This window comes from Rhinolophus sinicus, linkage group LG07 (genome assembly GCF_036562045.2).
Source record: "Rhinolophus sinicus isolate RSC01 linkage group LG07, ASM3656204v1, whole genome shotgun sequence".
NCBI lineage: Eukaryota > Metazoa > Chordata > Mammalia > Chiroptera > Rhinolophidae > Rhinolophus > Rhinolophus sinicus.
Window position 1 is genome coordinate 67,329,134 of NC_133757.1, and position 25,970 is coordinate 67,355,103.

At 35.8% G+C, this 25,970-nt stretch overlaps 1 protein-coding gene across 5 annotated transcripts in view; it reads right to left on the reverse strand.

Annotated features, from left to right (window-relative positions):
- The window catches only part of ZNF25 (zinc finger protein 25), a 36,703-nt gene extending 15,961 nt beyond the window's left edge, over positions 1 to 20,742 (reverse strand). The window contains exons 1-2 of one of the 5 annotated variants that reach the window (XM_074337335.1): positions 20,159 to 20,742; positions 18,177 to 18,291 (exon numbers count right to left, since the gene is read on the reverse strand). In XM_074337335.1, coding sequence (XP_074193436.1) covers positions 18,177 to 18,191 — 15 coding nt within the window. In that variant the 5' untranslated portion in view covers positions 18,192 to 18,291; positions 20,159 to 20,742. Of the gene's footprint in view, positions 1 to 18,176; positions 18,292 to 20,158 lie in introns of those variants that run through there. The other 4 variants (XM_019717340.2, XM_019717338.2, XM_074337336.1 and 1 more) reach the window with 4 other exon arrangements.
- Positions 20,743 to 25,970: the final 5,228 nt, after the last annotated feature.

The window sequence follows — 25,970 nt, forward strand, 5'->3', positions numbered from 1 at the left end:
TTAGTTCTGGATTTGTGTGTGTGTGTGGTTACCATTAAATTTACATAAAAGAAAGTTTCATGTACACAGTAGTCCTTTATCTTCAGCATGCTTATCCCTCCACTCCCCTTTGCAGGTTCAGATCTTTCCTCTCTTCCCTTTTATGTTTTTGTTGTCACAAATTATACCAATTTATGTTGTGTGTTGATTTCTGAGTTTCAGTAGCAAGTTGTCTTTTTCTTGTTTTCCTATTTCTATAATATGTTTTTAATCTTTACCCTTTATGTTCTGTTTAAGTGTACAGTGCCCTATTTTGTGTAGGTTTGGCATTTCCTGCTTTTGTGTGTCTGTCAGTAATCTTGCTCATCATTTTGTATTCTTTTGTTTCTTGTCAAATAGCCTCCTTCAGTATTTCCTGTAATGCAGGCCATGTGGTGGAAAATTCTCTCAGCTTCTGTATCTCTGGAAAGGTCTTTACTCTTCTTTCATATCTAAAGGATGACTTTGCTGGGTATATTAGTCTTGGCTAGTAATTCCTCTCTTTCAAGAGTTTGAATATTTGATTCCACTCCCTCCTGGCTTGTAGTTTCTGCTGAAAAAATCTACTGATAATCTAACGGGCTTTCCTTTGTAGGTTACTGTCTTCTTTTCCCTGGCTGCCTTGAGGATTCTTTGTCATTAATTTTTGACAGCTTCAATATAATGTGCCTTGGAGAAGGCCTGTGGGATTGGGGTAATTAGGTGTCTGTTTGCTTCTTGGATTCAAGGATCCAGTTCTTCCCAAAGGTTTGTGAAGTTCTCATCAACTATTTATTTAAATAGACTCTCTGTTCCTTCTTCCTCTCGTCTCCTTCTCATATACCCATTATTCTTATGTTGCTGTTTCTGATGGAGTCAGAAAGTTATTGTGGAGTTCTTTTCTTTTAACTCAAGTCTCTCTCTTCTTCCATCTGTGTCCTTTCCAAATTTCTATCTTCGATATCACTAGCTTTTTCCTTCATCTGGTCAGCTCTATATCATAAGCTGACTATTTCATTCTTCATCTCTTTTATTTAGTTCTTCATTTCCAGAATTTCTATTTGGTTCTTTCTTAGAATTTCAATCTCTTTGGTAAAATATTCATTTTATTCATTGATTTTGTTTCTGAGTTCATTAAACTGCCTGAATTTTCTTGCATCTCATTGAGTTTTTCACAACTGCAATCTTGAATTCTCTGTCATTTTAGTGACATATTTCTACGTCTTTAAGGTCATTTTCTGGAGGTTTTTCATTTTCTTTCTGGGCTGACTTGTTACCTTGCTTAATCATGACAATTAATGAATTATTATTTCTCTTCTTGGGCATCTACAGGAGTAGATTCTGCAGCAGGCTGATATGAAGAGGTCTTTCTTTTGCTTTCAAGTAGGAGTCACTGCAGCGTTTTATTTTCTCTCACACTGTTCCAGCTTCTCACTCGACAGGATGTTACCTGCAAAGGTGGGCTTCTTCTATGTGAGCAGGTTGCCTGGGTCTCAGGCACTGCCTCTGTGGGACGATGTGGAGGGCAATAGAGTCCCAAGCCTCTGAAATCCCAATACTGCCCCTGCAGCCCAATGCAGTTTGAATAATCTCAGCAGCCCTGGTTTTTCCTGCAGGGATCATCCTGGAAAGGTGGATATGGGTTGGGCTGGGAGAGGAGGCAGTTGTGTTTGTGATACCAAGCAATGGCGACTTCCAGCCCACAGCCAACTCACGCCTACACAGCTCCTTCCCTGTCACTGGAATTAGCTGCACTGTGCATCTGTGCCTGTGGGACTGTCTCTCCAGTTCTCAGGGCTGTAGATATTCTTACTCTTTAATTGGACACTTGTACAACTTCTTCTGGAGTTGGCTCCTAACACTAGGAGGGTGGGGGGAGGCGAGCATTGGGAGGGTGGTGGGAGTCAGCCTTCTACCTGGCAGTGAGGGCTTAAACCACAGTTCTCACCCTTCTGTATTCAGTCTTTGCCCTGAGGTCTCTGCCCCGATCGCTGGGTTCAGCCATATTATATGCTATACCTCAGGCAGGATTGTGGGCCAGAGACAGTGCACCTGCATCCTGGATCCTTCCCTCTCCCAGGAGTGCAGTGAGCTACAGGATGTGCCCGTCAGTCTACGTCTCTGCATTTCCTTTTTCGCTCTTCCCTTCTTTGCCCCAATTGGCCCACCTTCAGATGTTTCGAAGTGCCGAGCTCTCAAAATACGCTTGTGTGTTGTGTAGGGCATCCTTTGTCAAATTACGAGGTTTGACAATTAAATTTGTGAATTTGTTGCAATGATGTTGCTAACCGTTTTTGATATCAGAGGAATTATTCATTATGAATTTGTACCAACTGGACAAAGTGTTAACCAAATTTATTATTTGGACGTGCAGAAAAGGCTGTGTGAAAAAGTTGGAACACCTGAGCTTTTCACCAACAATTCATGGCTCTTACATCACGACAATGTACCAGCTCACACGGTACTGCCTGTGAGGGAGTTTTTAGCCAGTAAACAAATAACTGCACTGGAACTCCCTCCCTATTCACCTGAGCTGGCCCCCAATGACTTCTTTCTTTACCTGACGATAAAGGAACTATTGAAAAGAAGACATTTTGATGATATTCAGGACATCAAGGGTAATACAGTGACAGCTTTGATGGCCATTCCAGAAAGAGTTCCAAAATTGCTTTGAAGGGTGGACTAGGCACTGGCATCAGTGCGTAGCTTCCCAAGGGGAGTACTTTAAAAGTGACCATAGTGATATTCAGCAATGAGGTAGCCATAATAGGAAACCGTGTAAATGAGGTATGCAGCACTTTTTCTAGGATTAGTTCACGAACTTAATTGTCTGACCTCGTATAGCTGTTCGATTTGTTTTAACTTCCAGTAGAGATTTCAAGGAGCACCCCTCACATCGCCATGTTTCTGACATTACCTTGTGAACACACATCCTAACAGATAGCTCAGGAAATCTTTATTCTTAGAGTTGAAGGGTTGGAATTTGACAGAGACAGTGGAATGACTGATTTGGCAGGGAAATTAATCATAGTCAAGCTTAAATAATTCCTTTTGTGTGTGTGTGTGTTTAAACAAAGAGCATCCAGCAGAAAGCAAAATCTGATAAGAGCTCACCACATATAGCAGTGGAACAAATACAGGGGCTCTGAATATGGGCACAAGATAGCCAAAAAGATAAATTGTGTTACATGTGTGTGCATGCATGTGTACACACACACACACACACACACACACACATTTTATTCTTTTGTAATACATAGGATTTTTTTAAAGCAAAACTCTATTGAAATAGTTACAAGTACTGTTTTTTTATGGTACAGCAATATCACTTCAGCAATTAAGAGAATACAAACAAAACTGATGTGACTTTTCATATGTAGAACCAAATGCTATAAGGAAAAGAAGAAATGCCCATAAAGAGAATAAAATCTTACCATTTGTGACAACTTGGATGGACGTAGAGGGTATAATGCTAAGTGAAATAAGTCAGACTGAGAAAGACAAATACCATATGATTTCACTTATATGTGGAAACTAAAGAACAAAATAAATGAACAAACAAAATGGAAACAGACCCCTAGATACAGAGAATAAAGTGATGGTTGCCAGAGGAGAGGGGGGTTGGGGAGCTGGGTGTAAAAGATAAAGGGATTAAGAAATAATACAAATTGGCAGTTATAAAATAATCATGGGGGTGTAAAGTACAACATAGAGAATATAGTCAATAATGTTGTAATAACTGTGTATAGTGCCAGGTGGGTACTAGACTAATGGGGCGATCACTGCATAAATTATATAATGTCTAACCACTAGGCTATACACCTGAAATTAATATAAAATAATACTGAATTCAACTGTAACTGAAAAAAATAAGTTTTAAAAGTTCTAATGGAAGAAGTTTTGAATTTAAAATTCCATTCCGTGTCAAATTTTCATTCAAGGATAAGAAAAAAATAGATGTTTTCATAAACATAAGGACTTTAAAAGCATATAAACTATGTACTTATTCTGCAAAGCACTGGAATATATTTCAGAGAAACCAAAAAAGAAAAGCACATGGCAAACCAGAAATAACAACTAACAGATATAAGAGTAGCCATAATAGGTGTAGCCATAATAGGAAACTGTGTAAATTAAAATGGAGTGCTTACAGAAATGGTGAAAAGGAAAAGACTATTCTGATACTAAACAATCATACTGTAGTATACTCCACCCAGCAACAGCAGAATACACATTCTTCTCAAGTACACATGATACATTCTCCCAGATAGACCTTTGTTAGGCCATAAATCAAATTTCAATAAATTTAAAAAGACTAAAATCATATCCAATGTATTTTCTCTAACCACTAGGGAATGAAGGTAGAAATCAATAACAGAAGGAAAACAGGAAAATTCACACACAAAAAGGTGGAAATTTAAAAACACAATCTTAAACAACCAAGAGGCCAAAGAAAAACCACAAGGAAAATTAGAAAACACTTAGAGAAGAATGAAAATGAAAAAGAAAGTACACCAAAACTAATGGGATGCAATGAAGGCAATGACTAGAGAGGAATTTGTAGTAGTAAATGACTACATTAAAAAGGAAAGATCTCAAATCCATAGCCTACCTTTATATCTTAAGGAACTACAAAAATAAACTAAACCCAAAGCTAGCAAAACTAGAAATAAAAATTTTAAATGGGGATAGAGAATAGAAAAACAATAAAAAGATCAACAAAGCCAAAAGTTATTTCTTTGTAAAGATCTAAAATATTGGCAAACCTTTAGCTGTAACGACTAAGAAAAAAATACACAAATATTTAAATTCAGAAATGAGAGGACATTGTTATCAACCTTTCAGAAATAAAATTGGAAGATTCTATAAGTAACTGTATACCAACAAATGAAAACCTAGAAATGGAAAATCTGAACAGATCTATAACAAGTAAAGAGATTGACTTATTAATCAAACACCTCCCAACAAGAAAAGCAGAGGTGAAAACATTTTCTAAGTCTTTTTATGAGGCCAGCATTACCCTGATACATGAGGTCTGACGATTAAGTTTGCAAAGTCATCCTAGAAAAAGGTCTACATCCCTCATTGCTGAATATCACTAAAGTCACCTTCCAAGTACTCCCCTCGGGAAGCTATGCACTGATGCCAGCACCTAGTTTGCACTTCAAAGCAATTTTGGAACTCTTTTTTCTGGAATGGCCATCACGGCTGTCGTATTACCTTTGATGTTATGAATGTCATCAAAATGTCTTCCTTTCAATATTTCCTTTATCTTCGGGTAAAGAAAGAAGTCACTGGGGCCAGCTCAGGTGAGTAGGGAGGGTGTTCCAACACAGTTACTTGTTTACAGCTAAAAATTCCCTCAGACAGTGCCATGTGAGCTGGTGCATTGTCGTGATGCGAGTCATGAATTGTTGGCGAAAAGCTCAGGTCGTATAACTTTTTCACGCAGACTTTTTTCAGCACTTCCAAATAGTAAGTTTGGTTAACTGTTTGTCCAGTTGGTACAAATTCATAATGAATAACCCCTCTGATATCAAAAAAGGTTAGCAACATTGTTGCAACAAGTTCACGAACTTCATTGTTAAGACCTCATAAGAGCCTGACAAAAAACACCAAAGGATAAAACTGCAGACTAATATCTTCTATGAATATAGAGGTAAAAATTCTTAACAAATTACTAGCAAATCAAATCCAGCAAAATAAAAAATAGACCATATAACATGACTTTGTGTTACCAATCCCAGGAATGCCAGGGTGGTTCAACATACAAAAGTCAATCAATTATATTAATAGAACAAAGGGGGAAAAAGTAGATGGTCATTTTAATTGATGCAGAAAAAGCATTTAACAAAATTCAACACTCTTTCATGATAAAAACACTCAGGAATTAGGAATAGAAGGAAAATTCCTCGACATGATAAACAGCATTTTTAATCCATTCCTTCCCCCAAACAACAGCATAATCATCAGTGAAAGACTGAAATCTTTCTCCCTGTGACCAGAACAAGACAAAGATGCTTGCTTTCACCACTTCTAATCAACATTGTACTGACAGGCTAGCCAGAACAATTAGAGAAGAAAAAGATATAAAAGCCATCCAAATTAGAAAGGAAAAAGTAAAATGTATTTGCAGATGGCATGAATTGGATTATCCCAAAGAATCTACATAAAGGTTATCTCAAAGAATCCACAACAACATCAAAAAAGCTAATAGAGCTAACAAAGCCAGCAAGTAGCAGGATATAAGATCAACCCACAAAAATAAATTGTGTTTCTTTATACCAGCAATGAAAATCTGTAAAATAAATTAAGACAATTCCATTTAGGGTAGCATCAAAAAGAGTAAAATACCAAGGAATAAATTTACTTGAGGAAGTGTAACTGAAAACCTGAAAAGAAAAAAAAAAAAAAAAAAAACGCTGGAAGAATTAAAAAAGACCTAAATAAATGACATTCTGTGTTCATAGACTGTAAGATTTAATATAGTTCAGGTGACAATACTACCCAATGGAATCTACAGATTCAATACAATCTCTATCAAAATACCAATGGCTTTTGAACATAAATGGAAAAGCTAATCCTTATTACTATGGAATTACAAAAAGTCCCTAATAGCCAAAACCACATTAGAAAAGAACAAAGTTGGAGGCCTCTCTTCTCAAAATTTCAAATCTTACTACAAAGCTACAGTAATCAAAACAGCGTGGTATTGGCATAAGGATAGACATTTTGTTCAATGGGATGGAAATGACAGTTGGAAATAAACCCATACATCTACAGCCATTTGATTTATCAACAGGGAACCCAAGACCATTCAATAGAAAAGAATAATTTCTTCAACAGATGATACTGGTACAACTGAATATCCACGTGCATAAAGAATAAAATTGGACCTTTACCTCACTCCATATACAAATGTTAACTCAAAATAAATCAATGACCTACATATAAGAGCTAAAACTATAAAGCTCATAAGAAGACGTATTGGTAAGTCTTACCTTGAATTTGACAATGGATTCCAGATATGACACCAAAAGTAACAAAGACAAATAAATTGGAGTTTATAAAAATTTGAAACTTCTATGCATCACAGGATACTACCAAAATAGGAAAAGACAACCGACAGAATGGGCTATAATATTTGAAAACCATCTATCTGATAAATTATCTATCTATACATACCATCCAGAATACGTAAGAAACACAATTCAAAAACAAAAAGACACCCAGTTAGAAAATGGGCAAAGAAGTCGAACAGACATTTCTCCAAAGAGTATATACCAATGTCTAAAAGCACATGAAAAGATGCTCATTAGTCTTTAGGGAAGCATAAATCAAAACCACAATACCACTTTACATTCACTACGATGGGTGTTTTAAAAAAAACAAAAATGGAAAATACAGGTGATGAAGAGGATTTAGAGAAATTCGAACTCTCATATAGTCTAGTGGAAATATAAAATGGTACAGCTGCTGTGGAAAAATTTGGCAGTTTCTTAAAAAGTTAAACATAGAATTACCATACAACCCAGCAATTCTACTTCTAGAAATATACTCAAAAGAATTGAAAACAGGTACTCAAATACTTGTACACAAAGGTTCATAGCTGCACCACTCACAATAATCAAAAAGTGAAAACCATCCAAATATCCATCAATGGATGAATAAACAAATTGTGGTACATATATACAATGGAATATTTTTTAGCCATAATAATGAAGGAAGCAATTGATACATGCTATAAGGTCAATGAACTTAGAAAACACTATACTAAGTGAAAGAAGTCAGACAGGAAAGGTCACATATTACATGATTCCACTTATAGGAAATACCCAGGAAGGTAAATGCACAGAGAGAGAAAACAGATTGTTAATTGCCAGGAGCTAGGGGCAGAGAAAACAGGGAATGACTGCTTAATGGCTATGTATGGGGCTTTTCTTTTAGGAACTAAATGTTGTGGTGGTTCCACTACATTGTGAATGCACTAAATGCCACCCAATTGTACACTTTAAAACGATATTATGTAAATTTTTCAATTAAAACAAACAAAACCTAACAAAGAAAAGCTGAGGCCCAAATGGTTTCACAGGTGAATTCTACCAAACATTTAAGGCAGAAACAATACCAATTATATGCCATTTCTTCCATAAAACAAAAAGAAGATAACCAGTCTCAACTCATTTTATGAGGCCAACATTATTATGCTGATACCCAAACTAACAAAACAATTACCAGAAAACTATAGTGGTGGTTACCAGTTTGTACCAGATCAGGAGTGCTATTAATAATTGTTAATTTTTTTTTAGGAATTGCTTGACATAACTTGTAGCCTGAAATTTGTCATGGTGGGAGTATTTATACCACAGAAAATGGTAAACAGTACTAACCAGACTTCTCTACCAATCCCCCAAATCTGATCACTAAATTTTACCAGCATTTTACATAGTTTCAAATGTAAAAATCCTCAACAAAATATCAGCAAATCCACTACCTGATTTCAAGACTTACTGCAAAGCTATAGTAAAGACACAGGTTATTAGTAAAAGGATAAACACACAGATCAGTGGAACAAAATCAGAGACTAGCAGTCATTGTTTGCAGAGGTCCCTCAGGCAGGCTGCATTTCAGGGAAAAGCCATGGAGTGGGCTGTCAAGCCTCTCCACTGTGCTCCTGCCATCTCAGTTGATCTTTATAAGAGAGCACCTGGTATTGAAATTCGACCAATAGGACTGAGACTTTCCCCATCCAATCAGAGATACGCAGCTATATCTTCATTTGCATCTTTACCAACCAATCAGGACAGTGCTTTTGGACCAATCAGAGCTGTGAGGATTTAGAGTCCTCATGTGCATGAAAACAGACCAATCAAGGACTGGGAGCAGTAACTCGTCTCTATATAAGCCAGCTTTACCTCTGTCTCTGTGTGGCACACTTTCAGTTTCGATCGAAGACTGTTTACCAGTTAGAGCTATAACACCGGGGTGGGGGGGGTGGGGGGTGGGAGATGAGGGTAAGGGGGATCGAATATATGGTGATGGAAGGAGAACTGACTCTGGGTGATGAACACACAATGGGATTTATAGATGATGTAATACAGAATTGTACACCTGAAATCTATGTAATTTTACTAACAATTGTCACCCCAATAAATTTAATAAAATAAAATTTAAAAAAAAAGAAAAAGAAAAAAAACACCGGAGTGGAGCTATAACAGAGCAGAGCAGATCTGTCTTGCCAAAGCAGAGCTGTCTCACTGGAGCTGAACTGTGACACTGGAGCTGTAACACTGGAACCTCCTCATTGGGGCTGCATGGCCAAGCTGTTCCATAGCTGAGCTGTTTCACAATTGAGCTGTTTGCACTGAATAAAGTCTCTCCCCTCCTCACTGTAGCCCAAATTGGGGACTCCTGTTGACACTGAATTGACTACAATGACTTTCACTTGACTAGGGAGAATAACAAAGAGCCCTTCTCATCACAATATAAAAGGGGCACTTTATGTCACTGGTGACCTGGATGTCACTGTTAACCTGGACCACTTTGTTAAGGTAGTGTTTGCCACTTTTCTCTACTGTATGTTTCTTTTTCATACTCTAGTCTTTGAAAGCAAATCACTAAGTCCAGCCCATACTCAAGGAGGGAGGGAATAAAACCCACTTCCAAAAGGGGGCAGTATCTATGTATATTATTTGGAATTCTTCACAAAGAGGAGTTCTATCTTCTCCCTATTATTTTTTATTTATTTATATCAATATGGTCTCGAATATTTAATGCTTTGGGTTAGAATCAAATACTGTTTTATTTTATTGCTCAAATTGTTCCAGCCTTGCCCACGAGAAGCTCTTTCAAGTTGGCTCTTGTGCATATCTCACATATCCCCATCACTTTGTTTTTGAGCACTTCCTTACTTTCTGATGTACAAAATGCTCTGGGCTTATTTTATATTTTCCTTGCCTCAGCCCTAGAATAAATTATTTCTCCATGGAATTCTGGCTCCTTTTATTGGAGAATAGTATTTAGAAACCAAGATCTGCGTGCTGGGTATATTCATTGCTACTGGGGTGTCACTGGTTACAGGCCCTCTCAGCAGACAGAGTTAGAAAATATAGTATGTATTGTATTAACTCATGTATATATAAATATCTATAATTGTTTCTGTATCTACCTGTATATATGTTAAGCTAATATACTTGTATCTACCTGTATATATGTTAAGCTAATGTAGATACATTTGTTTGTTAATAAATGGCACTGGAAGAAATGAATAATCATATACAAAAAAAAAAATGAACCTCAGCCAATAATTTACACTTTATACAAAAATCAACTGAAAATAAACAGGTCTAAATATATAAAATGTAAAAACTACAAAATATTTTAAAATATAGAAGAAAGTCTTTGTTAAGCAAGACTTTTTAGACATGACACCAAAAGAAACTAAAAAGAAACCAAACTGGAGTTCATCAGAATTTGCTTTGTGAAACACACTGTTGAGTGAAAAGAGGAGCCACAGATAATGAGGAAAATATTTGAAAATCACAAATCTAACAAAGTGATTGTATCCAGAACATATAAAGAACTCTCAAAATTCAGTAAGAAAACAATCCAATTTAAAAATGAACAAAAGATTTGAACACACTCACAAAAGAAGATAGATGGATATCAAATAATCACATAAAAAAATTTTCAATATCATTAGTCATTAGGAAAATGCAAATTAAAACCATAATGAGATACCATTACATACCTATCAACATGACTTAAAAAAAAACCACCTGTCAATACCAAGTGCTGACAAGAATGTGAAGCAAGTAGAACTCTGATACACTGCAATAGGAATACAAAATAATACATCTAATCTAGAAAACAGTTTGGCAGTTTCTTATAAAGTTAATCTTAATACTTAACTATGATCCAGCAAGCACTCACCTAGCTATTTACCCAAGAGAAATGAAAACCTGTATACACACAAAAATCTGAATGCAAATATTTATAACAGCGCTTTTCATAATTGCCAAAAAACTGGAAACAACCCAAATGTTTTCAACTGGTGAATGGATAAATAATTAGGGTGCATACATACAACTAAATACTATTTAGCAATAAAAAAGCAACTTGATACATACAACACAATCAAGCAAAATTATAGGGATAAAAAATAAATTGGAGATTGCTAGGAATTAGTGGTGGGGGACTACAAAGAGGGAACCATGGAAATTTTGAGGTGATGAAACTGTTCTATATCTTGATTGTGGTGATGATTACACGCCTTCATGCATGTATTAAAACTGGTTGAAATGTATACCCAAACAGAGGGAATTTTGCTATAATTGAAAGAATAAATAAATAAATAAAAATTAAAATACAGCACAAGTCAAAAACCACTTCAGATTCATTAGAATGGCTAAAACAAACCAAAAAATATCAACAAGGATGTGGAGAAATTGGAACCCTTGTGCATTGTTGGTGGGAATGTAAAATGGTTGTGGAAATGGTTCCATTTTTCACTATGGAAAACAGTGTGGCAGTTTCTAAAAAAATTAAACATAGAATTACCATATGACCCAGAAATTTCACTCCTAATTATATATCCCCAAAAAAATCAAATCAGGTACTCAAACAGATATTTGTATACCAATGTTCACAGTAGCATTATTCATAATAGCCATAAGGTACAAGCAATCCAAGTGTCCATCAATAGATGAATGAATAAACAAAATGTGATCTATACAAACAATGGAATGTTATTCAACCTTGTCACATGCTGCAACATGGATGAACCTTGAAGACATTATGCTGAAATATGCCAGTTAAAAAAAAACAACTGTATGATTCCACTTATATGAGGTACCTAGAATAGTCAAATTCATAGAGACAGAAAGTAGAATGGTGGTTCCCAGGAGAGGGAGAAAGGGAGTAATGGGGAGCTAATGTTTAATGGGTGCAGAGTTTCTGTTTGAGATGATGAAAAGAGTTCTAGAGATGAATGGTGGTGATAGTTATATAACAATGTAAATGTACTTAATGCCACAGACCTACATACTTAAAAATGGTTAATATGATAAATTTTGTTATGTATATTTTACCACAATTAAAAAATAAAAGCAAAAAATAAAACCTCCAAAACACTAAAAATAGCTATGTAGAAGTATCAAATATTAACACAGGCACCAGAATTTGAGGGATCAAGGTCCTGAGTGTTACACCTCTGCTTAGAATTTTCAGGGCATTTAAAAATTTCATAGCCAGAGCAAAAATGCAGAGCAGAAAGCAGCTTAGGGCTAGTACCTCTAGAATAAGATTAAAAAAAAAACAAAACAAAAAACAGTTCTGAATAGAATGCGGAGAAGTAAAAGAGAAGCTGATCTCACCCTAACAATACAACAAGTCCCTACCAAGAAAATTGTAAGTTCTGTAAGATAAGCTCTATCAGAGATCTGAGAATACAAAGATTAATAAAGAAAAAAAATTCAGAAGAGATAAATACTTCAGAAGAGAAAAGAAAACTACAACTACTTTCATTGCTGGGGGTGAGTAGGAGAGAGAGCAAACCAGTTCAACTTTTAACAAACTTTCAATGTTTGCTTTTGGGCTTCTGTGATGTATTATCATCCTTATGAACCCCAATCACAAAGCAAGTCAACACCAACCTGATACTACCTGGTGACTGAGTGGGGGGCTTCATATGCATATCCCCAAAAAGAAGTCTTTTCTTACTTCCCATCAAATGTTTCAAAGTGGTCAGTTTATAAACTGGAGAAGCAGTTTCTGGAACCAAATAGGATGTTCCATTACAGATATAGATGTTCTGAAATGTAAACACCCATTTTCCCCCTAACAGGCCTTTATTGAATGCATGGGAACAACTCTCCAAAGGCCAAGAGCAGAGTGTCAGGGCAGGAAGAGATGTTTCAGGTGGTGAAAGCTCTGCAGGGCAGGAACTCCTCAAAACAGGTGGTGGGTAGGCTACAAATGACATCAATGGAGCCTGGTGGTACTCAGATTCCAAGCCCTGCTAAGGGAAAGCTAGATCTTGCCATCAAATCATTTGAAGCCAGTGGTGAATGGAATCTAACTAAAACCCAGGGCCAGCTGAACTATATGTTAGACCGACTTAGCAAACGGACAGAGGAAGAGCTGTGTCTTTTTCTGGAGGTATTATTAACTTCAATCTTCACTACACCTTTACACATAATGTCCAGCACATAATAAAAAATTAAAGAGACATACAAAGAAGCATAAAAATATGACTCATATTGAGAAAATAAGGCTATTGAAGCAGACCCACAGATGACCTAGATATTAGGATTAACAGATAAGGAATTTAAAGTAACTATGATAAAATTGTTAAATGACCTAGTGGAAAAACAGACAATATAAATGAAAGTATGGGGAATCTTAGCAGAGATAGAAAAACAAACAAACAAACAATAAAAAAAAAACAACTCAGGAATTTTTAGAATTAGAAGATACAATAGCAGAAGTAGATTTTATGAATGAAGTGGGCTTTATGAATGAAAAGAACTGACAGAAGAAGGAAGCCACAAAGTTTAAAAAAAAAAAAGTTCAATAGAAATATCCAAACTAAAGAACAACAACAACCACAAAAAAACAGAAAAGAAAGAAGAAAAAAAGAAAGAAAAAACCCTCCCAAAACTAAATAGAGCATCTGAGATTTTGGCGACAATATGTATATACAAGGTGTGATAAAAAAAATACGATGAATGTTTATATTTTAAAAAATGTATTACAGTAAAAGACACATTGCCATTAATCCCTCTCAAAATACTCCCCCTCACTTTGAACACACTTATCCCATTGTTCTTGCCACTTTCTGAAGCAGTTCTGGAAGTCCTCTTTCAATGAGTGTCGTTAGTTGCTCTGTCGTGGCTGCCTCGATGTCCTGAATCGATTCAAAACGTTTACCTTTCATGGTCATTTTGACTTTGGGGAAGAGCCAGAAATCGCACGGTGCCAGCTCTGGTGAATAAGGTGGATGAGGACACACCGTAATGTTTTTATTTGACAGAAATTGCCATACCAGAAGCCATGTGTGTCACAGAGTGCTGTCCTGATGGAGGATGAAGTAAAGACACAGTAACTATAAAGGATGTTTTCAAACAGGAAATTTTTGTGATCACACCGCATACTCCAACGTTTACGTAATTGGAACTTTATAAAGAAAAAAAAAAGAGAATGGCACAAAGAAAATATTTGAAGAGTATCCAAGAATTTTCCATTATGATAAAACAACCTACAAATCTTTATCATACTTCAAGAAGGATAAATGCAAAACAAACAATATGTATGCAGATCACAGTCTAACTGTGGAAAACTAAAGATAAAATTAAAATCCTAAGCAGAACCAGAGGAAAAAGACACATTATGTTCAGGTGATTAACAACAAAATGAAGACTGGCTTCTCATCAGAAAAAAACAGAAGCCAGAAGACAAAGATATCCTAAAAGGGCAAAACAAAGAAAACTCTTGATAAATAGTTCTCTTTCCAGGAAAATATCCTTCAAAAACCAAGATAAAATAAAGACATTTCTGAAAGACAAGCCAAGTTAATTTGTCACCCTCCATCCTGAGCTACATGAAATAATGAAATAAATTGCTGAGGCTAAAGGGAAAAGATATCTGAGAAAATTCCAGACCTGTAGGAAAGAATAAAGAGAACTCAAAGCAGATATGTAAATAAACATAAAAGACTACACACATACACACATACTTAAATTTCTTTAAAAGATTACTAAGTGTTTTTTAAAAAAATAACAAGTATTTGGGGATAAAAATATATGTAGAAGTGAGACATAAGACAAGGACCACAAGGATGGGAAGGGTGTAAATAGAATTATACTGATGAAAGATGATTACATCATTCATGAAAAAGTATAACATTATTTGAAGATACTGTGATAAGTTAATGGTGCATACCATGTTTCCCCGAAAATAAGACCTAGCCAGACAATTAGCTCTAATGCGTCTTTTGGAGCAAAAATTAATATAATTAATTTTTTTACTATACTTATTTTACTATACGATCCGGTCTTATTTTACTATAAGTAAAATAAGTGAAAAATGGGGTCTTTATAATATAATATAGTATAATATAATATAATATAATACAGTATAATATAATATAATATAATATAATATAATAAATACCCGGTCTTATTTTACTATAAGACTAGGTATAATATAATATAATACCCGGTCTTATATTAATTTTCACTCCAAAAAATGCATTAAAGCTGATTGTCTGGCTAGGTCTTATTTTCGGGGAAACAGCGTACTGTAATCTCCAGACTAAGCAATAAACAAAATAAGACAAAAAAGTAGAGTTTAAAAGTCAATAAAGAAGATACAAAGTAATATTTGAAACACTCAAATATTCAACCCAAAGAAAATACAATAAATCTCATTAGGATAAAGAGAAATCCATACATAAACATACTAGAATAAAAGCTATTTTAAAAGCAGCTAGCACAAAACAGACAAATTTACTTCAACGGCCTGAAAAATCAACAGGTGAAATTTAACAGCATCAGAAGTAAAGACAGTAAATGCTTTTCAATGTTTTAAACGATAAGAACTGTCAGTGAAGAATTCTATACACAGTGAAGAAGTTCTTCATGAATATTTCAGATAAATAAAATTGAGAATTTTCCAACAGCATACCCTGGCTAAAACAAGCAAGCACACACAAGAAAAACAGTAACTATAAAGGATGTTTTCAAACAGGAAATTTATGCCAATAGGACTTGAGAGATTCAAGGAGGAATAAAGGAGATCATCTAATCTGGACAAAATGACTATGAACAAACAAAAAATTTCAGTATCTGCATAAAATAAACTTTTCCGTGAGTTGGTAGTGACGACTGCAAAATTACTTCAAAAAACAAAGAGGCTCACTAGTCATTTCTGCTGTCCAAGACTGACCATTCAGCAATTAGTTACAGAGCACAAGATAGGGAAAACATCATGTACCACCTTTGAATTAATTCTGGATAAGGAGAACTTCACATAAAAGATATAAATATGTTCAAGATTGACCGAAGTACAACTGTAGAACAGGTTAAATTTTGGGGGCTTCCTCCTACTTAATTTCTCCCTCCTTCTAGAGTCTGTTTCTCTCAATCAACATGCCTAAAGGCTATGACTTTTAATAACAGATCATGTCCACACTGAAAATTTATGATCTGATAATAATAATACTTCAATATATACATAGAAGTGAGATATAAGGCAAGGACCACATGGGTCGAAAAGGTGTAAATAGAATGATACTGATGAAAGTTGATTACATTGTTCATGAATAAGTATATTATTTTAAGATACTGTGATAAGTTAATGGTGTATATTGTAATCTCCAGACTAAACAGTAAACAAAATAATACAAAAAAGTGAGTTAATAATACTTCAAAAGGTAGTTGTGAGGCTTATGTAAAACAGACTTTGTCAAGAGCTTATCAAAGGGCTGGGCATTTAATTAATTGTCAAGTAAGCTATTTTGTTTTAAAATATTAAACTTAAAAAGCAGGAAATAACTCCTACAGAATTCAGGATTAATTTTATCTGGATTATACTGCAATGAGATTAAGGAGGGGCACACAGGGGCTTCAAAGGTACCAGTAAATTTTATCTTTTAAGCCAGATAGGGGATATACTGCTGTTTACTTAATCAGTATTCCCTAAATTATACATATACATTATGTACAGTCCTTTGATTGTAAAAAGTATGATTTAAAAAATTTTTAATCAATCAATCAATACAATTAAAATTCAATGTTTTCTACAACCTACAAGGTCCTACATATTCTAGTTCTTTTACCTCTTTGATTCTACCTCTTAGATCTCACCTCTTACCTTTCTCCCACAGTTTCTGGAACATACCTCAGGGTGTTTGTATTTGCTATTCCTCCTATCTAGAATGCTCTTCCACCATTTTTCTACTTGGTTCTCTGTTTCATTTAATTTAGGACTTTCCTCAACTATTACCTTTTAGAATGGGCAATCCCTAACCAACTCATTCCCCGTTCCTCATTTCACTATATCATTCTGTCCTCTTAAGCTGCTTGAGCTTGCCTCTGAACACTTATATCAAAAATACTACTCAAATGTTGACACATTTTATTACATAACATAAAAACGTATCACATTTGTTAGTATCCTCATCAATCTCAACAGAAAAGTCTTAGAAGTTATTAAGTTCATAGCAGAGGATACAAGTCTTCCAAAATTCTAATTTTCACTTACAGCTTACATATAACATTGGCAACAAATAGTATCAAGTATTTTCCTTGAAGTGACAGGCTCATTTCACTCATTTTTGAGAAAACATTTATTAAATACCCAAGTGTGAATAACCACAGCTTGCTTGCCAGTTGCTCTTTCAAGTAAAAGTGTTCCATGAAAAAAGTGGCTAGAGGAACTCACACATCAATCACACAAGTGCTTTTCCTCAAGACAACCACCACCATACTTCAGAATGCAGCAAAAGTACTTTATGTGAACTTCCCATTTTGTCACACAGAATATTAAAAAGATGTGTATTCAAGGGTCAAGATTTAATAAAAATAATAATTTTTACTGTTTCACCAATGATATCCTTAAATAAGAATGGCAATATTTTACTGTAAGTACATTGCAGAGGAATGAAATGTCATTGGTGTCATCGTCTTGATTCACGCCAAACAGGTAGCAATCTATTCACCATTGCTTTTATACCATCAGTGCAAATGTCAACAGTGTGCAATTCAATCTGGATCTTAATATTACGTTTGACCTCACTGACCTCTTGGGGCTCCCAGAGATCCGCAGACCACATTTTGAGAAATGCTGTGCTAGTTACAGTATTTTCCCTGAACGTGATTTTAAACTGTTTTCTTTTTAAATTTAATATATGGGCTCTCTTTCATAAAACTCATTGAACACACACACACACACAAACACACACACACACAGTGAAACAAAGTAAGGGCTAATATATGGTGATGGAAGGAGAACTGACTCTGGGTGATGAACACACAATGGGATTTATAGATGATGTAATACAGAATTGTACACCTGAAATCTATGTAATTTTACTAACAATTGTCACCCCAATAAATTTAATAAAATTAAAAAACAAACAAACAAACAAAAAAAAACAAAGTAAGGGCTAAATGACTTACCTGAAATGTGTTCATTTTCTGCAGCTCTTGGGACAGGATAGAAACTATGAAGCCAGAATAGGGAAAGTTGAAAGACAGAAGTCATGAGACCTTATCTTGCAGTTTCAGGAATCACCTATGAGAAATTTCCATACATTTTAAACCTCTGGATAAATGTCCCTTTAAGCTATGAAAAGGAATAGGAAGAACCATGATAAAGGAGTACCCACCTGTCCATTGGTGACTTTGATATAATCTTGGTGATCTTGGGACATTTTTGACTGAATCTAAACATTTCTTTCTTATTGGCCGTTTTTAAAATTACGTGTCCATTTACCAAATAACACAAAAGAATTGAAAACTTAAACATCCATTAATAGATTAGTTAAGCAAGGTGTATAATATATACCAAAGTATGGAACTCTATGCTGGCATTACAAATGATGCAGAAGAGAAGTATTTACTGATACTGTGTTTCCCTGAAAATAAGACCTAGCCGGACCATCAACTCTAATGTGTCTTTTGGAGCAAAAATTAATATAACACCTGGTATTATATTATATTATACAATATTATACCTGGTATTATATTATAAAGGCCAGGTCTTATATTATGTTACATTATATAAGACCCGGTCTTATGTTAAAATAAGACCGGGTCTTACGTTAATTTTTGCTCCAAAAGACGTATTAGAGCTGATGGTCCGGCTAGGTCTTATTTTCAGGTAAACACGGTATGGAAAAGTGTTTAAGTTACAAGTCATAACAATTTCTCCTATTATTATTATAAACCCCACAAGGTTAGAAAGTCTCCAAAGCTTTCAAAAATGTTTCTCCTAAATTAGTTTCTCAAAAATCACTTCTCCATGATTCATTAAATCACGTATTAAATATGATATCGTGGCTCTGGAGTCTTGTGCTCTATGCTAGGCTCTGCTATTAAAAATCTAGTGACTGTCGTAGCTAAAAATGCTGTTTATCTTTTACATGAAGAATTAAATTTTAACAATGCTTTATGTACCATTCTGATTCTATAAGTCTTCACTAAGTACCACAAATCCAGACAGTACCCTGGAATTTACTATCCCCTCCAAACTTAGGCTGGGCCTAGAGTAAAATTTAATTAGGCCTTGATGAATTCTAACATGGCAAAATAATCTGCTGATAGTGACATAAATCTAACTTCTAAAACAACAATTTGGTACCATAACCCCCAAACAGGCACTTCATGTAGGTAGCAAAAGGATGCCATAATGCTGAAATCCCTTCTGTTACATACAGCAGAAACCACTTTCAGTCAGCCTGTTGCTTACAAAATGCCTAATTAATAAGCCCAGATACACCAGCCAATCAGAGGTACTATGACACTTTCATAACATGGAGCATGGATGAAATTGCAGTTTTCATTTTTTAAAAAACGTCTGTTCCATTTCCCCTCTTGCTTGGATAGGATTCCAAGCAAGAATTAAAATTCTGGGCTTAATTTACAGTTTCAAATTACATGTTTAACATTCCTCTGAGAATAGAGACAGGATGGAGAATGCGGGAAGGGCCTTAATTTTAACCTTCCACACAAGAGTTCTGAGGAAGCCTCAATAATTTTTGGAAATAGAACACTACATGCTAATATTGGGTGGACCTAATCCACTACACTACACGATTATGTTCTAGCGATGCTCAGGGTCAATTACTGCGAATTTTAATGTAGGAAACAGCATGAACTAGCAAGTGAAAATTTAAAGCCCACCTGCTAACGCTGGGTAAAACAATATCTCTGAACTTGTAGTATTCGTATTTATTAAAATAGAGGTGGTTAATGCCCATGGAAAGGATGGTTATGATGATTATGATTAGATGAGCCAATAATGAAAGAACAGCATACTTTGTAATTATAAAAGCCGCTCACCTTTATTGAGTCATCACACTTTAAATATACTATCCTATTTAATACAGAAAACAACACCAATAGTATTATCATTTTACAGGTGAGTATCTGAATCGTACCGAGAAGAACCTGCCCCTTTCCTGGCAGGCAATGGACTGGAGCCCAGGTCCCTGGAGCCTGACACCGCCGTGTCCCCAGCGCCCAGCACCGCGACGCGCCAGCTGGAATCACCAGGGACGGGTTTGGATCCACGTCACCAGCGGCCGTCCCCACCTCGGCTGGCGCCCCAGGTCTCTTGCAGCCGCTGCTCTCACACGGGTCGACAAACGAGGCTTCTGGGGAGGAACGGAAAGGCGGACAACCGGCCTCCACGCCGCCTCCCGCCCGGCTCCCTCCCCAGGGGCCCTCAGAGACCCATTCGGCCTCAGCGAAGGGGGTGGCTTGCAGGCTCTCCGACTCTGCGCAGCCGCGGAGACCCGACTTCCCCCTGCCCCGGCCTGGCGTCCCCAAAGCGGGGCCGTGGACACACCAGCGGGGACACCGCCACGGTTCCCGCCCCGTGGAGATTCTCCTGTGCGGCGCTGCGCCCAGCTGGAGGCTCCCAGTTCTCTCCCCTTTGGGGAGCAAGCCGGGAAATGGCGACTACGAAAGAGCGGGAATTGCTCATGCGCAAAAGTATACCCACGACCCACTCTGGAACTGCGCTTCCGGGAAGCCTCTGTTGCGACTCCATGGTAGATGAGGTTTGGCCTTCAGTGTCCAGCGTGTTTGCTGCTGGGATTTCTGGGAGCCCTGGTCCTTTCTTTCGTTACTCATACTGATGGCTGATTAGAACTGGCAACCTGTGATATGGGGGCTTGAAAACAAAACTACAGTGAGGTGGTGCAATGAATATTTATGAGTAAAAGAAAGTACTTGAAACAAAGTACAGTAGAACTTTCAAAGAATACCCTGTAAGGGCTGACTTTATCTTAGGAATACTAATTTTAAAATTATGCAAATGATACTGATGTACGACTATTTCTCTGTGAGTCCCCAAATGGCATAGGGGATTTTTGAGTGAGAGAATGCTGGGATCATGTCTCATGAGATGGAAAAATGGAAACATGGACCCAAGAGAGGCAAAGAGTTTTAAAAGAGGATAGTTTATTGAAAGCTAAGGGGCAGAGCTCCCGACCGCAAGGGGTGCCCAGTGACTGAGGCAAAAACTCTTTTATACCATCTCTTGGCTGGTTGGGGACGGGGCTGGAGCCTCCTGATGGAATTCCTCCATTGGGTTTGTCCTGTTTGCCTGTGCTGAAGGGATTAACGAAATAACCCGTTCCTATCTACCAGATTTGTTCCTTTGTTGGCCAAAAGGCATTTGAGATAATTTATTAACCGCATATCTCTGTCCTGGAGTGAAGGAGACATTCCAGAACCTGGAGTTTCAGGATAAGGCTGCTTTTTTTGGTTTATTCCACCAGGGACCTCCTTGTCTACCTAGTAACATGCTAACTAACCTGTCTCAATACATGAAACATAATAAAGAGAAAATGCATATAAGCTAAAACAACATGAGTGCCACACGTACCACTATTCAAGAGAGAAAAAGCACACAATGCAAAGTGCACATTCTTCTGAGAGTTTTACTCAAGTTTTATCCTAATGGTATAAAATATTTCAGCTGTCATTCCACTGAGGAATATACACTTGTCGAAGAAAAAGCATCCAGCCTAAGAAAAAGCGAATAAGAGTTTATTTGAGCCAAACTGACGACAATTGCTGGGAAGCAAAATCTCAACGGGTTGAGAAAATGTTCTGCAAAATGGCGGTTTGCAGCTTATTTTATATGTAGAATCAAAGGAGGAGGGTTACATGAAATCCATTGGTGGTAGATTAAGGGGGGTGGGAGTAAGCAAAGCAGGGAAATCCCTGGGATTGGATAAAAGTAAATTGGAGGGACAGGAACTTCCCTTTTTTTTTTCTTTTTTTAATTAAAGTTTATTGGGGTGACAATTGTTAGTAAAGATACATAGATTTCAGGTATACAATTCTGTATTACATCATCTATATATTCCATTATGTGTTCACCACCCAGAGTCGGTTCTCCTTCCATCGCCATATATTCTACTCCATTTACCCTCATCTACCACCCCCCTCCTAGGTACTTCTACATAAGTAGCTACAGGATAGTTACTAGTTCACTTTTTACAGCGCATAGAAATGGTAATCGGGACAAGAATAACAATGTGGGAGTCTGTAGTTTCCTACCCTGGTCTGGAAAATGGGATTACTGACATTCTAAGGATGTCATTTTAGGTGCAAAAAGACAATAAACAGGCTCACTTAAGGTAAAGATTGACCTTATCAAGGAAGCTTCAGGCTAAAGATGTAACTTCCCGCCATGGCCCACCTTAGGAACTTTCATGTTCACACCATCCTATGTGGTTATTTTCAATCTCCTAAACTTGTCAGGTTTAACATGTAACCCTCTTCCGTCTACAAATTGAATATATGCCGATTTCCTGCTCACTTTATGACATCAATTTACTCTTGTGTCAACAATAGAAATGTGTTTCCATTCAAAATAATTACAAAAGTATTAAAATTTTCATAACATTAAAACATAGAATCCATATAGAGAAAAAATGTACACATATATCTGAGTATGTGCATGCACACATGCGTACACACACACACACACACACACACACACACACACACACCAGTTTTCTGGATGAGAGGTGTTGGGGAAATATTTAAAAATATTTCTTGCAAATCCAGAAAATCCTCTCTGTAGATAGAGAAAAAAAGAAACAATCTATTAGTAAACTAGATTAAACTGGACTGTGATTGGCATCAGATCATCTGCTAATGAGTTTGCAATAACAGATATATCACACTTTTATGTAAAAGTGTGAATTTTAATGGTTATACATAACTATTCAAGAGGACTTGACAACCCATTTGCTACACAGAGTTCATCCTAAATTCACCTGGTAATTAGGGTGGTTATCTGTGTTAGTCACATTTCAAAGATATGGCTCCAAAGCCTTTAAGAAACAGGTTTCCTGGGTTACAAAAATAATAAAAGGCTTATTTATTTTCTAAAAAGATTTATATACACATCAAAAGGACAGAGAAAAGCTTTACAATTTCCTTAAGGCAATGCTCTTGAGAAGAGGAGCAAAGGCCTTTTCCCCTTTTTACACCAGGAAAAATTCTATCATTTTATATTTGTATTTACCCTTACAGAAAATTCTGTAAAACAACTCAATTTCAATAAACACACACACACACACACACACACACACACACACAAATTGATGGACAGTTTGGTTTTGTTCTAGTTGACAAATAATTTTTAACTTCACCTGGAAATATATCACCTTGGAGAATAAGCAGGAATTTTCTTTTGGAAATGTGTATTATTATAAACATAATTTAAAAGTGTACTGCTGATTTTAAAAAAGAACAAACACATCCCAACATACATAAGAATTTAGTATATGTTGAAATTCTCATTTGAAACAATGGAGATAGTATATTGTATTAAGTAAATGATGTTGAGAAAATCAGGTGGATTATCTAGTCATCTCACACATTATAATAAATAAGTGGTACATGAATTCAGTATGCAAACTTAAAAACTAAAACCAATTACTTAAAATATAAATAAAATATTAAATAATACAATTTGAAAGAGCATGAAACAAAAAGCAGAAACCATAAAGGATATGAACAAATTTTACTATGAACTATGGAAAAGTCCAATTTAAAAAGAACACAAAATTAAAACATAAACTAAGAAAAATGTATTTAACAGTTATGAGGCTGTTAATCAAAAACTTTCCAGGCTGAAAGTTTTTCTGAAAGAAAAGGTTTATTGAGCCAGATGCTAGCCAGAAAAAGGACCAGGTCCTCGAGCATCCAGTCTAAATCACCATCAGCAGGGCTAATGGAAAAGACAAACATTCACTGTCCTGGAATTGACTGGGCTGTTTTATACAATGAGTTTAGAGAAAAAAGATACATATTGTTTTGCAAGAACTCCAAAAATGGTAAATACATGAGTAAATATAAAAATATTTTCCTCATTATTTAAATCTTCTTAAAACATAATTGACTCCTTAAATAAAAATAATAACAATATATTGTGGAGTTTATAACATATGCATAAAGTGAACTGTGTAACATTGACATAAAAATCAGAACGGGAGAAATGAAAGCAAGTCACTGGTATCCTCTTACATAATATTACTTGAAGGTGGTCTGTGATAAGTTAAAGATGTATATTACAAATGCTAAAGCAACCAAAGTTAAAGACATATATCATAAATGCTAAAGAAGCCAAAAAAGTTATAAACAATAAGCCAACAAAGGAAATAAATACAAATCATTAAAAACTCGATCCAAATGAAAGCAAAAAAAGATTAAAAAAGAAAAAAGAAGGGGGAGAACACCAAGAACAAATAGACAAAGAGAAGAGAAATAGCAAGATGAAGACGCTAGACATAATTTTAACCATATCAGTTATCACATTGAGTGTAAATGCACCAAACCTCCTGATTTAAAGGTATAGACTGTAAAATTGAATAATAAAAAAGGAAAAACTGTACGTTGCTGTCAAGAAATGAATTTTAAATACAAAACCAAAAATAGGTTAAAAGTGAAAGGATAAAAATATACCACGCTGAAACAAGTCAAAAGAAAGCTCGAAAAGATATGTTAATATCAGACAAAGTAGACTTCAGCAGAAAGAATATTACAAAGTAAAAAATATAATTTCATAACAGATAAAGGGGTATTTTCATCAAGAGGACATACAATCCTATGTACTTATGTATCTAATAAGAGAGCTGCAAAATACATAGGAGAAATATATAAATCCACAATTATACTTTGAGATCTCATATCCCATGTTGACTGAGTGTAAATGAATCCAAAGACTTTGTCTAGAAATAAATGATAATGATTTATTTAAGGGTCTCAGGGTTTGTAAACCAGAAACACAACTAGCCAATACCCAGAATGTTCCAAAGAAGAAAGAAAAGCTAAGAGTTCTTATAGTAAAAAGTACATTCTTAAGAATCAGTCTTACATTCTTAGACTCTGGATTGGTCCAAGATGGTCATCCTCTAGATGACTAGTCATTGACTTTGTTTGGAACAGAGTGGGGAGAAGTATAAACCTAAGGAAACTGTTGAAAACAATGGAAAATTTGGATGTTGGCAATTAAGGGGAGGAGAGTAGTAACTCCATGAGAGAAACAAGCTAAACAATAGACAAGCTAGAAGTTTATCAGAGAAAACCAGGCAAAGAGGTAGCTATGAAAGATGGTCCTGAAATCAGAATGAATCTGAAAGGCTGGCCTCAAAGATTACAGCTGCAAAAGGGCTTGAATTTAATTGGATAATTGAAGAGCAATTTATGCGCCAGAACACTGTGGAAAACAATAGTTCTATCAGCTAGAAATTAGTAACAACTAACCAACAGAGGTAGACACTTTAATAAGGAGCTGGGGGGTGGGGGAAGACAGTCAAAAATAGCCTTGCTAGAAATATTTTATTCTAGAGTAATTGCATATGCCCAAGGCTGCACCATCTGAGGAACATCTGAGGCTGAACACTGCAGGGGAAATGAATTTCACAACAATAGCCCAGACTAAGCAAATGTGTCACTAAGCAAACTAGCAAAAACAACAACATATGCTGGTTGGGGGATCATATCCACAGTGGCTACAATGTATTATCTAAAATATTCAGTTTTCAACCTGAAACAAAAATTACAAGGTACAAAAAAACAAAAACAAAAACAGGAAATTGTGACCATACACAAGAAAAAAATTCAGGCAACAGAAACTGCCTTTGGAGGCTCAGATGTCAGATTAGCTAAGACTTTAAAGCAGCTATAATAAATGTGTACAAAGAAATAAAGGAAGCCATGTCT